At 39.0% G+C, this 12,103-nt stretch overlaps 2 protein-coding genes across 5 annotated transcripts; both read left to right on the forward strand.

Moving 5' to 3' along the window:
• Positions 1 to 1,470: 1,470 nt before the first annotated feature.
• On the forward strand, positions 1,471 to 6,774 carry LOC122060025 (protein FAR1-RELATED SEQUENCE 5-like). 4 transcript variants are annotated; one of them, XR_006134202.1, is made up of 4 exons: positions 1,471 to 1,776; positions 3,248 to 5,576; positions 5,898 to 6,003; positions 6,275 to 6,774. XR_006134202.1 is itself a non-coding variant. In XM_042623156.1 (4 exons), the coding sequence occupies exons 2-3, from the start codon at positions 3,410 to 3,412 to the stop codon at positions 5,957 to 5,959; spliced, it is 2,202 nt and encodes a 733-aa protein (XP_042479090.1). In that variant the 5' UTR covers positions 1,472 to 1,776; positions 3,248 to 3,409; the 3' UTR covers positions 5,960 to 6,003; positions 6,275 to 6,774. The 4 variants fall into 4 exon arrangements, 2 of the variants coding, with proteins under 2 accessions (XP_042479090.1, XP_042479092.1); XR_006134203.1 differs by lacking the exon at positions 6,275 to 6,774 and adding an exon at positions 6,096 to 6,268; XM_042623156.1 differs by having other exon boundaries at positions 1,472 to 1,776; positions 3,248 to 5,549.
• A 3,173-nt stretch (positions 6,775 to 9,947) lies between these two features.
• On the forward strand, positions 9,948 to 11,446 carry LOC122059226 (F-box protein At3g07870-like). Its single transcript, XM_042621910.1, has 2 exons — positions 9,948 to 10,164; positions 10,315 to 11,446. The coding sequence occupies exons 1-2, from the start codon at positions 10,091 to 10,093 to the stop codon at positions 11,207 to 11,209; spliced, it is 969 nt and encodes a 322-aa protein (XP_042477844.1). The 5' UTR covers positions 9,948 to 10,090; the 3' UTR covers positions 11,210 to 11,446.
• Positions 11,447 to 12,103: the final 657 nt, after the last annotated feature.

Here is a 12,103-nt window from a genome sequence, read left to right on the forward strand (position 1 = left end):
TGAAATGACATTTTTACCCTTTTAACTAAAACAAATAAACAATCATATTTTACCTTACCTCTCACTGCAACAGCCTATACCACTGGCGGTTCAGCTTCTTCTCCGGTCACTGGCGGCTCTGGTCACTGGCGGTTCAACTTCTTCTCCGGTCACTGGCGATTCTAGCCTCTCTCTCTCTCTCTCTCTCTCTCTCTCTCTCTCTCTCTCTCTCTCTCTCTCTCTCTCTCTCTCTCTCTCTCTCTCTCTCTCTCTCTCTCTCTCTCTCTCGGCTGACTTGGGTTCTCTAAATAAAAAAACCCAAATGCAGATCTGTTTCTTCTTCTCCTCTTAGATTTATTATTATTGTTTTCACAATTTCAACTTCTGAGTGATCAGATTTAAAGGTCAACATCTTGAAAATGAAAATGGGGAAGGAAGCAAAACCAACGACAAGGTTGGGGGAGAGCGATCAGATTTAAAGGTCTTCCCTTGACCTCAGTTGCTAACTCTACCGAACCGTTTCAACCATTTTTCTCTTTGAGAGAAACCAAAAATCCATTTTCTTGAGTGATCAGATTTAAAGCCCACCACTGCATCCAGCCTGGTTTCTTTCAAGATCAGATTACCGTCGCCGTGATCGTTGATGCAGCTGCCACCGTCGGTGCTCGATCTGGGAGAAAGGTACAGTAAACATGGGATCCTGCCGCCGCCGCCGTCGTGATCGTTGATGCAGCTGCCACCGCCGGTGCTCGATCTGGGAGAAAGGTACAGTAAACATGGGATCCTGCCGCCCCTGCCACCGCCGTGATCGTTGATACAGCTGCCACCGTCGGTGCTCGATCTGGGAGAAAGGTATAGTAACCATCGATTTGAGGATAGGACTTATTAGATGGGCATTTTAGGTACTTCACATTTAGTAAGGGCATTTTGGTATTTAATATAAAAAACAGTAGCTGACATCAGCATATAAAATATATTCTTTAACGGACACTGACGACAGGGGGTCTGAGTCTAATTTGGTGAAAGAGAGGGGGTGTTCCTATAATATTGGCATTCTCTAGGGGGTGGCGCTGTAAATTACCCTTATTTAAAATGTGAACATGTCTTTACTTTTTAGTTTTTATTCTTTAATTTGGGGGGTAAAATAGGTATTCTACAATCATTAAAGGGTCGGGCCAAGTCGGTGCACAATAGGCCGGTCTCGATCGGGCGTTATTCGGTCGGTCTCGGTCGGGCGCCCAACGGTTCAAGTAGCAAAACCGAGACCGACCATTTATAAACGGGCCGGGCTCAAGCCCGACACGTTTAATAAACGGTCCGGGCCGGGCCGGGCCGGTCTTTAAACGGTCGGTCCCGGTCGGTTTACCCGGTTCGGGCCACAAATTGACACCCCTATACACGGGATCAGTGTCAGTCAAAGCCAGACAGTAGACGGTTCAGATTAATTATAACCAGATCAAAGGCTCAGAACGTATGGGGTGATCACTAGTTTGCAGCGCTGTGGCGTTGCTACCACTCACCCTTGAAAATATCGTCGTCCAAAATCTAGGTTAGGGCAATTTTTGGGGCCGATCACTCCCGATTCCGGGAACGATTCCGGCTGATAGGGATCCTGGGATTTGAAACCCTTATGAGATTGAGGGTTTGCTACTTTGGTTGTCAACTGCGAAGAGAAAACGATTGTGGAATATCAGGGAGTATTCCGGCGAAGGACGGAGAGTCATTATTGCAGCATTCCACCATTGACGTCGTGTTGCGACGATCGCTACATTAGTTGCAGCACCTTTCTTCCATGAGGTTAATATATTATGCGTGTTTACATTTGAAAGAAAAATAGTTATTTTTTTTTTCGTTGACAAAATATACTCTGAAGAAGTTGAGAATTTGATTTCGATCTCTTTTTGGGTGTCTCTGCAATTACATTATTTTTTCATAATTTAGTTGTTATACCAGAAGACTTCAGTAATCAAGCTGCCCAGAAGAAGGGTTTTGTTTTTTCTTCAAGTGGAGGGGCTTACGAATTTAATTTGCTGCTTTTGGTGCTTTGTTATTGGTTGCCAATTGATCACAAGGTCCTACGAATTTGGCTTCAACTAACCAGAATTAGCCAAAAGATGACATTTGATTTCTTTTTTATTTTAATAATTCATAATTATTATCAGAACAGTAGATCACATATGTAAATTAAACTCTGCATCTGCATATTTTGGCAGCTGAAGGCAGGGAAAGAAACTAGAAAATAACTCTGAGTGGGGCTGTAGCTGTAGGAGCCTTATGTATGTGGTCTTCCACAAATTGCATATTTACATTTGATCCTCAATCAATAACAGTCCCAGGTATCAAATGACGATTAAAGAGTTGAGAAAAATAAAGTATATATATTCACAGAACGCTGCCAAATAAAATACAATCAGTCTGAAACTTGAAATATTGCTATATAGGGACCTAACCCACGTTGCAACTACAAAGTATTCAATTTCTTCAATCTATTGATTGGTGCAACAGACCAGGAAACCAAATCTTGTCATGTTTCAGGTTTGCATATCAGTTTGCTCAAGAAACTATTGTAAGCGCAGAATTAGCTATAGTAGGCCAGTAAATCGAATCATGTGAAGTTTCAGGTTTGCGTATCAGCAGGCTTAAGGAACTCTTTTTGGTGGAAATTGCACCAAACAGGAAGGAAGATTATTACATAATAAGTGGACTGAAAAGCCTAAATATAAATTCTGGATATGTTATTCAAAAGATCAGTCAAACCGATCAATGGTGTTGGTTCTGAGGAGAAATTTCAGAGCATTGAAGTGACCTGGAATTCAAATCAGACAAACTAAACCTGAATATATTGAAGAAAAGAACAGGCAGTAGTTGAAGTAGTAGAATAGCCAACATTAGTATTAAACAGCAAGGACAACAGCAATAAACTAGCAGACTCACCAGGCCATCACCCTGTATAAGCCCAGCCAAAGACTCACGTGACTTGCACTTTTTAGTCCCTTTTATTACCTTCTGATAGAATCAGCTATAGTATTTTGTAGTTTACTGTTGCATTGCTGCGAGTAATTGTTTCAATCTCAGCATCCAAGCTATGATGGAACGCAAGGCTTGATTCCTTTCCCTTGATAACTTTTTTGTTATGCTTTTATAGTCTAAATCTGTACTTGTAGATTTAAATGGCCATGTGATGCAGGCTTGTGACTCTACTCTACTATTGGATACAACAAATAAGTAATCTAAATTTTTCTGAAATTTTGTTATATGGCACTTGCAGGCCATTGAACCATAAATAACAGGCAGGATCTGGATGATAGTGGGAATTCGAATGAACAGTTTGGCTGATGGGTGAGAATAGGGTACTTGGATGGGAGCAAACAACCTCATTAGAGGGTGAAATGGTATATTTGTGGTATAAGATTTAGAATGTGCTAATGCAATGGATGATGCAAGAGTCTGTGACTCTGGGGATGTTAGCAAAGACAGTGAGGAAGAAAAAAACAATGATGGAGGAAATGATGGACCTAGTGATAACTTTGACAGTGGGGACAAAGAAAATAACAGAGGAAATGGTGGACTAAGTGGTAGTGGGGCTATTGAGGGAGAAGAAAAAAATGTTGGAGAAAGGGATGGACTGACCAGAGCTGCAGATGCTGGTTTGTTGGGTGAAGAGTACACTGTAAGCTCTCTTTGTGATTTGGAACCCTTTATAGGAAAGGAATTTGATGGATTGGAGGAAGCTTATGACTTCTATAACACATATGCTAAAGAGATGGGTTTTGGAATTCGAAATTACCGGACTGAGCGGTCAAGGGTAGACAACCGCATATTATGTAAATTATTTGTTTGTGCAAACCAAGGGTTTAAATGCGAAAATGATAAGCGTCGCAAGGGCAAGATATATGTACCTAGAGCGACAAGGAAGACTGATTGCAAGGCTTGCATGAGGGTGAAGTTGCGGAATGAGAAGTGGGTTGTGGATAGATGGGTCAGTGAGCACAATCATGAACTTTTGAGCCCAACAGAGGTATACAAACTTCGTTCTCACAAAAAAATGACAAAGGCTACAATGGTTTTGATGGGGAAGCTGCAGCATGCTGGTTTTACCCATACCCAGGTAACTAGAATTTTGAGGGAATTAGCAAGAGGAGAACGTAATATTGGGGTAAGTGATGATGCATGTGAGAACCAGACAAGGACGCCAGAGAAGAAGTTATTGGGTGTTGATTGCACAATTGCATTAGACTATTTTGAGCTTCTACAAGAGACTGATCCGGGATATTTTTATACTATTCAAGTTGGAAAAGACAACAAGTTGAAAGGAATATTTTGGGCAGATAAACGTTCAAGGGAACAGTACCAGTTGTTTGGTGATGTTGTTGTCCTTGATACAGCATTTATGAAGGACAGGTACAATTTTCCTTTTGCTTCTTTCACAGGTTTCAACCACCATAAGCAGTCCATATTGTTTGGTTGTGGTTTGATAGCAGATGAATCAGAAGAGTCCTACATATGGTTGTTCAAGACCTGGCTCCGTGCTATGAATGGGAAGCACCCAATAGGTATTCTTACGGATCAGGATAAAGGAATGTTGCCAGCAATTGCAAAAGTATTCCCATTCACAAGACATAGGTTGTGTAACTGTTGTACCACCAAGATTGCAAAGGAGAACTTAACCAAACTTTGGAGTCGGCATGATGCGTTTGAGGCTGAATATAGGAGCTGTGTGGATAGTCATAGCAGTACTGAATTTGAGTACAAGTGGCGAGCTTTGATTCAAAAATACCGTCTTCAGCAGAATATTTGGCTGAATGAGATGTATACTATCCGACACATGTGGGTTGCTTGTTACTTTATTGACACATTCTTTGCAGGTATAACGACCATCCAAAAAAATGTGGGACTGAATAGGTATTTTAAAGGGTTCTTTAGCCATTCAACGCCTTTGACAGAGTTTGTGACACAATATGAAGGGGCCATTAAATGGCGACGTGTAAAGGAATCAAAGCAAGATATTGCTTCTAGTGCAACCAAGCCAAGGTTGAGCACAGGACATCCAATTGAAAAGCAAGCTGCTGCCCATTATACAAACAAAATGTTTATTGAATTTAGTGATCAATGGTTTTCCTGCTTTGGTTGTGAAGCCATCGAAGATGGTTTTGATGGCCCTGCCCTCAAATTCAAGGTTGGTATACATGGTGCACTGGAGAATGAAATCGAAACAGTGTCATATGACAAAGATTCAGGAAATAGCAAATGCAGTTGTAGGAGGTTCGAGCAAATTGGTATTTTGTGCAAGCATGTGCTTAGGGTTTATGTAAAAATGGATCGGACTGACATCCCACAGAATTACATGTTGATGAGGTGGAGTAATTCTTCTAGGCATGCCGGGGCATTACACAATGATACTGGGCTTGAGAGTGGATCAAGCCAAACTCAAATGCAAACAGTGTGGGTTTTACAGGATGCTGCCAACAAGGTTGCAAGACTTGGAAGTGAATCGGAGGCAAAGTTCATTCATGCAATGGAGTTGATGGAATCTGGAGTGAAGAGTCTGTCTGAGATGGAGGGTGCCTCTAGTACGTGACCTTTCCCAAGATCAATTGGTACCAAGGACTTTTTGTTTGAATTGGTGTTTAGTATTCCTAGATCTTGTGACTTGGTGCTATGATTATAATTTTTTTTTTCCAACTTAATGTTTAGTGTTTTACAAGATATAACACTAGTAGTTGTGAATTCTTCATAAAGTTCAGTAGGCTGCTAAAACCGTATTATTGTTAGTATTCCTACGGTTATGATTTAGCTAATAATGGCATCAATTACCAGAAGATATTGGTAGTTAGTTGGAATGGCTGATATGTCAGTTGATCTGCTTGTTAAATTAATATTATAATTGGTAACTAAAAAAGTCTGTGCTCCCATTGCAGAAGGGAAGTCCTTAAGTGCTGGTAATTTGACCACTCTGCAATTCAAACAAATAATGAAGTAAAAGAATTGAGGAAGCTGGCTCTGGAATGTTAAAACCTTAATGAGGTATGCTGCATCAACATCACATTATTAATCATGCAGTGATTTTGATGTTGTGTAAAATCGAGATGTTAACTTCCCATGTTGGATCTTATCAGTCGGATCCCACCATTTGATGGACAGATTTGTGGGTTGGATATGTTTGTCTGAGATTGCACTGATTTGACGTACCTTGAATTATCCTAAATCTGAGATATGATCCTGATTTCTGTCCTATAGCTTTTTCTTTTTCTATTTTATTTTTGGAGTGGTAACCAACTCTCCCCTTTGTTCACAGGATCCCCAAGCATGCCCATGGTGGTGGGAGCCTCGAGGTCTTCTAGGTCCCAAGTTCTTGGGTGTCACGAACTCCTGCTTGTTCTTATCAACCCATAAACGCAGATGTTTTTGTTTATACTAGGTGGGCAGTGAACAAGAAGACGATCTCTCCTGATCTGATTATGGTTTATTCAAGACGATGGAAGTACTCACTGTTTTAACTTTAGCATGTAGAGTGAACCTTTTTTACTTAATTTACAGGTGCAACTAACCTGCACTACTAGATATAGCAACTCAGTAACATGTGCATCTTAAAGACTTGTCGATGCAGCCAACTTTTTTTTAGGGTAGGGAAAAGGGACCGTGGAGGTGGGGGTGGGGGTAAGTAGTGATGTAAATGTATCGAAAAGTTGTATTTGATTTGTGTTTGTGTCTGTTTTGGGTGAATTCGTATTCAAAGAATTGTTTTTCGGAAATTATCTGAATCCACTCAAAGCTAAGCAGATGTGGTTATGAATATTTTGATTGTGTTTGGTATGTATTCTTGAAATGATACAAGGTCGATAATGCATTCCAACCAATCACACCATCAAATACGACCTTAGACTTCCGCCTGTGATCTTAAACATTTAAAAACACACACACACACACACACACACAAAATGAAAACAAACACAAAATAAATATGGGAAACTTCTGCACCTGGTATTACTTTTTGTATTACTCAACTTTTTCATGCACAGTTTAAGGGAAGGAATAGATGAATCAAACTAACCATTACACACTTAACTTGTGTGTGATATTCCTCCTATTAAAGTCCAACTTAGCTGCACTTTCATTCACTCCTCAACTCATCTCTTGTTTTAGTTTTGCTTCTAAAGAACTCTTCAACATTATCACAATATGGTATCTGTTACTGTGATGGACGTAAGAGAGGGAACAGAAATAATCCTTAGGGACAACTTCTGGGCGATAGGAGCCATTCGAGCGAAGCTCGAACCTTACGTGGCATTTAATGAGCAATTACTCGAGTACAATGGAAAATTAATACCATTAACTTATAATTGTCCATTGGAGGAGGTGGGCATCAAGTCGGATGAGAATGCGATCGCCATCAATCTTTACAGAAGAATTCCTCCTCAGCAGATCGATGTTAAGGTGGTGTTCCGAGGAACAATATTCTTACGATATGAGGTTCAAAGTACAGACTCTGTTTTCACTTTGAAGAAAAAAATTAATGAAGATAAATATCTACGTCCCAGTCGTCAGAAGCTTGAGAGTTATGGACTCACCATGCTTGATAATAATCCAATTGATGACTACATCATTGATGCAGCGCTGCCGATGTTCTATCTCGAGATTGCACCTCCGGAACCTGAATCGATTATGACAGTGAATCTGGTGATTTTGGAGATGGGATATCAGAATGAAATTGTAGTAGATGCTTATGATGATCCCAAAACCTTATATCTAATGGCAATTGACGAAGGCCTAGTTGATGAGAATGATAGGGCGCAACGAAAATACTACTTTACTGATGACAAAAATTGCAGGCTACCACTACTGACTACATTTCATGAATTAGGCATCCAAAATGAGGACTCGGTTTACTTGTTTTTTGGAAAACCAGAAGATGATTAAGTTAATCAATCTCTCCCGGCCGGTGCTAGTTAATCAGTTCATTATCTATTATTATTGGAAAAATTAGTTTTTAAGTGTTTTGAATCTATATTTAGAAGAATTACTACTAGAAGGGTGTGGTTTTTATGTCAAAATATGGTAGATGAATGCAAAACTAATAGCAGTGTTTCTATATTTGCATTTTCCTTTACATTTCTAAAAAAAATTACTTCTTTATATATTGATCATCTATTGTGCTTAATAACATTAATTTCCCTATTTTTAACCACCATTAAAAACATTAAAATCCTGTTCCAACTTGGGACCATCTATAAAAATCTTATCCAGCTATTTCATTCAATTCCTGCACCTGTTCTCAAACCCGGCCTTGAGCATAACAAGACTCCCAGTGTGACTAAATGCTTCGAAATAATTTGGAAGTACAAAAATTCCAAGATCCCTTTCAGTCTTGCTCTTGGTGTTTGTACAAAACTAGACTATCATAAGAGTGGTTGAACAGAATTATCATTCCAGAATTGTACTGGTACATAGTCATAAACATGCGAATGCAAAACGATTAGGTGTTTAGTCCAAGACTCCTTAACACCGTATTCCTTCATCACCCATATCTCAGTCGACTCATAACATCATCCTTTAAAGGACTGACAGAAAACAGAAAGGCATCCTCCTATCACCACAATATCACTGTAATATACAATACCATTGTAATAAACAGTTTCAGAAAGTTGTGGTATCTTTCTAAACACCTCATGTACTAGATCATAAAAATGAGAAATTTGTTGGTGTATGATGTCTTGTATTCCTTCGCAGTTTAATTCAGGGAGTACTGGTGCAGGTCTCTTTGAATTTTTTATTTGAGGGTAGCTTTGTATTTTTCTATACTAGGGTTTTTCGCTATATATTTGTAGCGAGAGATACTTTCTGTATGAGAAATTTTGAGAGGTGTGAGGACGAGTGCTGTAACCCTATTCTCCATTGATAATGAAACCAAATCTCATCTCACTGAGGATATAGGAAATCTTGCTGAATCTCGTAAACCTGTGTGCATTGTTTGTTCTTGCATTTTCATTACCTTTTGCATCGCTTTAAGGCTATTTTGGTAGCCAAGAGAAAAAGAAAAAAGAATCTAGAAAAGAGAAGAAAATAAAAGAACAAAAAAGAAATGAAATAGTAAGAAAATAGAAAAAATATGTGTGTTTGGTTATCATTAGAAGAGGAGAAAAGCAAAGAAAAGAAAAGCTTTTGTATTTTCTCATGTTTTCTTGTGTCTTTGGCAAGATTTTTCTTTTGGGAGCAAAAGGAAAAAAAAGATATAAAATTTCACCTTTCTCAAGTGAATTTTGAAATTTAATAATAGAATCTTCTCTTTATTTAGGACATGCAAGCACAAAGAGAATTTCTTAAACCAAACATAGCATTAGATTGTGTTTCTACAAAATTTTCTTCCTCAAAGAAGATCCCATCCAATGAATAGAAGCATTGACAACTAGATGTCCTAATGAACGTTAAAAGAGATATGGGATTGGGATACCTCCAAGTTTTCTCTAGTTATTGGAATTCAAAGAGCAGGCAAAAGAAAAATTGAATTTTTTCTTTTCATTTCTTGACAATCAAATTAAGCCTAAAAGCCTCAATAGAGCCAAAGAATGAGTAGCCCAATCAAGCACCTGACCCCGATTATACTAGAATTGGCCCAAAATTGGGAATGGACTCGGCCTATATCAATCTAATCCAACTGATTCAATGCAATTTGATTACTCAACCCATGAATCACACCACATTTTCTAATTCTCGAAAATTTTCATATCATAACAACAATTGCCTAGCATAGTTGATGAATTATGATACACAAAAAATCCATGCTCACCAGGAGCTCTTGAGTTCAAGCCTCCTGTTAACTCAAGACCTCCTGGTTGTTATCTATATTCCCACCTTATCTTAAAAAAAAAAAAAAAGTCCGAACATTAAAAGTCAAATAATGAACAAGAGCAAGACGAAGCGGAAGATGCTCAATTTATTTAAAAAAAAAAAAATCATGTTTTTAACATTTAACAAATCCTAGACCAAGTGGCTTACCACTGAGAAAAGCAAAGACAACCTTTGTGAAGACGAAGACGAAGACGAAGACGAAGAAGAAGAAGAAGAAGAAAACCCAATCCAGGCAGCAAGAGAAGAAGAGCCAGAGATAGTGAAGATGCAGAGGCTCCCATTCGAAATAATAAAAGACATCCTCTCAAGACTACCCGTCAAATCTCTCATGCGATTCAGGTGCGTTTCCAAAGACTGGCGCTATTTAATTAGTGATCCATTTTTCATTTCCCAGCATCTCAATATATCATCTGAGAAAAACCCTGGTCTCTGCCTCACTGATGGCCGTTTCTTCACCATAATTCTTGATGGATCATCTACTGCAACAAGGTTTGATATTCCATTTCAGGGTCTGTGGCATCGTGTTGAAATCTTGGGTTCTTGTAATGGGTTGTTATGTTTATTTGTTGCTGAACGCTTACCTGGGTTTCGTCACATTAGCCCTATATACTTGTGGAACCCTTCTACAAGAGAATACAAGAGGGTTCCTGATGCCCCAGTTGGGTCTCCAAGAATTTGTGAGATTGGTAATACTGTGTTAGGGTTTGGGTATGATCCCATTAAAAATGAATACAAAGTGGTAAGAATTATTTACATCTGCGAGAGAACGTTGGACAGTCTTATTTGGAAGTCTGATGTCAGGGTATACTCCTTGGGGACTGGGAAATGGAAGAAACTTGGAAATGCCCCTTTTAACATCAGGAACAGTTCATCATCAAAGGCTATAGTGAATGGATCTATTCATTGGCTAGCAACTCAGGAGATCAATTCAGAAATGTCTGAGTTAATCATTTCTTTTGATGTGAGAAATGAAGTGTTCCGAGAGATACCACTTCCCAGTTGTGTAGAAGCAAAACAGCATTGCAATTTTGTCACAATTTTGGGAGGATGTCTATCTTTGATTGGGTCTTTCCCCGGGAATTATGTTGAGATATGGTTGATGAAGGACTATGGCGTGAACGGGTCTTGGACTAAACAGTTCACCATTGAATGGTCATATGCTCCTTATAGAAACTCTATCGATTTATTTCCTTTAGAAATTTTGAAGAGTGGTGAGATTCTAATTGTGAAGAATTCCAAAAAACTGGTTTTGTATGACCCTGAAAGCAGAGGAGAGAGGGACCTTGGAATTCATGGGCTTCCGGATCATTTTAACTCGTTTATTTTCATGGAGAGTCTCGTTCCACTTTCAGCTCAAAGCAGACATGAGGGGCATCATCAATAGAGAAAAAAAATTGGGATGAAGAATTAAGAAACGAATACAAGCCCTGTTCGTCAATGCCATCTTCTACTTCTTCATGTGCAAATCTTGTTGGCGTGGATCCATGTAATCGATTCCATTAAGTTGGGATAAGATTGAGTTTGTTGTTGTACTACTTATTATTGTGTGCTATATCAACTCATGGTGTTTGTAATTGTGATTCTCTTTCAACTATGGTTTTAGTACATCTCTTATGCATCAGCTTAGTTTGTTGGCTTATAATATAATTATTTTGGGAAGGCTAGGGAAAACGCACGCCAAGTGATGAAACTATGCCTCGAAATATGTCTCAAGAACCATATCACTAGTAAAACACCGGTGCCCAACGAACCTCAGATGCCTAGAACGAATCAACTCCCAAGCATAGGCAGAGGATAAGACACCAAAGGAGGCCGTCCCCAAGTGACCAGGTCGCCCCTGCCTCCAGGACCCCTAATGAGAGGGCCTCCCAAGCAGCTTGGAGAAGAGGAGAGGGGCCTATACCAAGGTTCCAAGACTTAACCCACCAAATCAAGAAAAGCATTTACATCATATAAACAATTATAAATCAAAATCCAACAACACAAATGATCATAAGACATAACTGAATTATACCAATCTGTCATACAGTAACTAAGCTTCAAATAAAGCAGGAAAAATTGAAAAAAACCACACCCTTCTAGTAGTAATTCTTCTAAATATAGACTCAAAACACTTAAAAACTAATAATAGGTAATGAACTGATTAACTAACTAGCACGAGAGATTGATTAACTTAATCATCATCTTCTTCTTTTCCAAAAAACAAGTGAACCGAGTCCTCATTTTGGATGCCCAAGTCATGAAATGTAGTCAGTAGTGGTAGCTTGCAATTTTTGTC

The sequence above is a fragment of the Macadamia integrifolia genome, chromosome 13 (genome assembly GCF_013358625.1).
Source record: "Macadamia integrifolia cultivar HAES 741 chromosome 13, SCU_Mint_v3, whole genome shotgun sequence".
NCBI classification, from domain to species: Eukaryota; Viridiplantae; Streptophyta; class Magnoliopsida; order Proteales; family Proteaceae; genus Macadamia; species Macadamia integrifolia.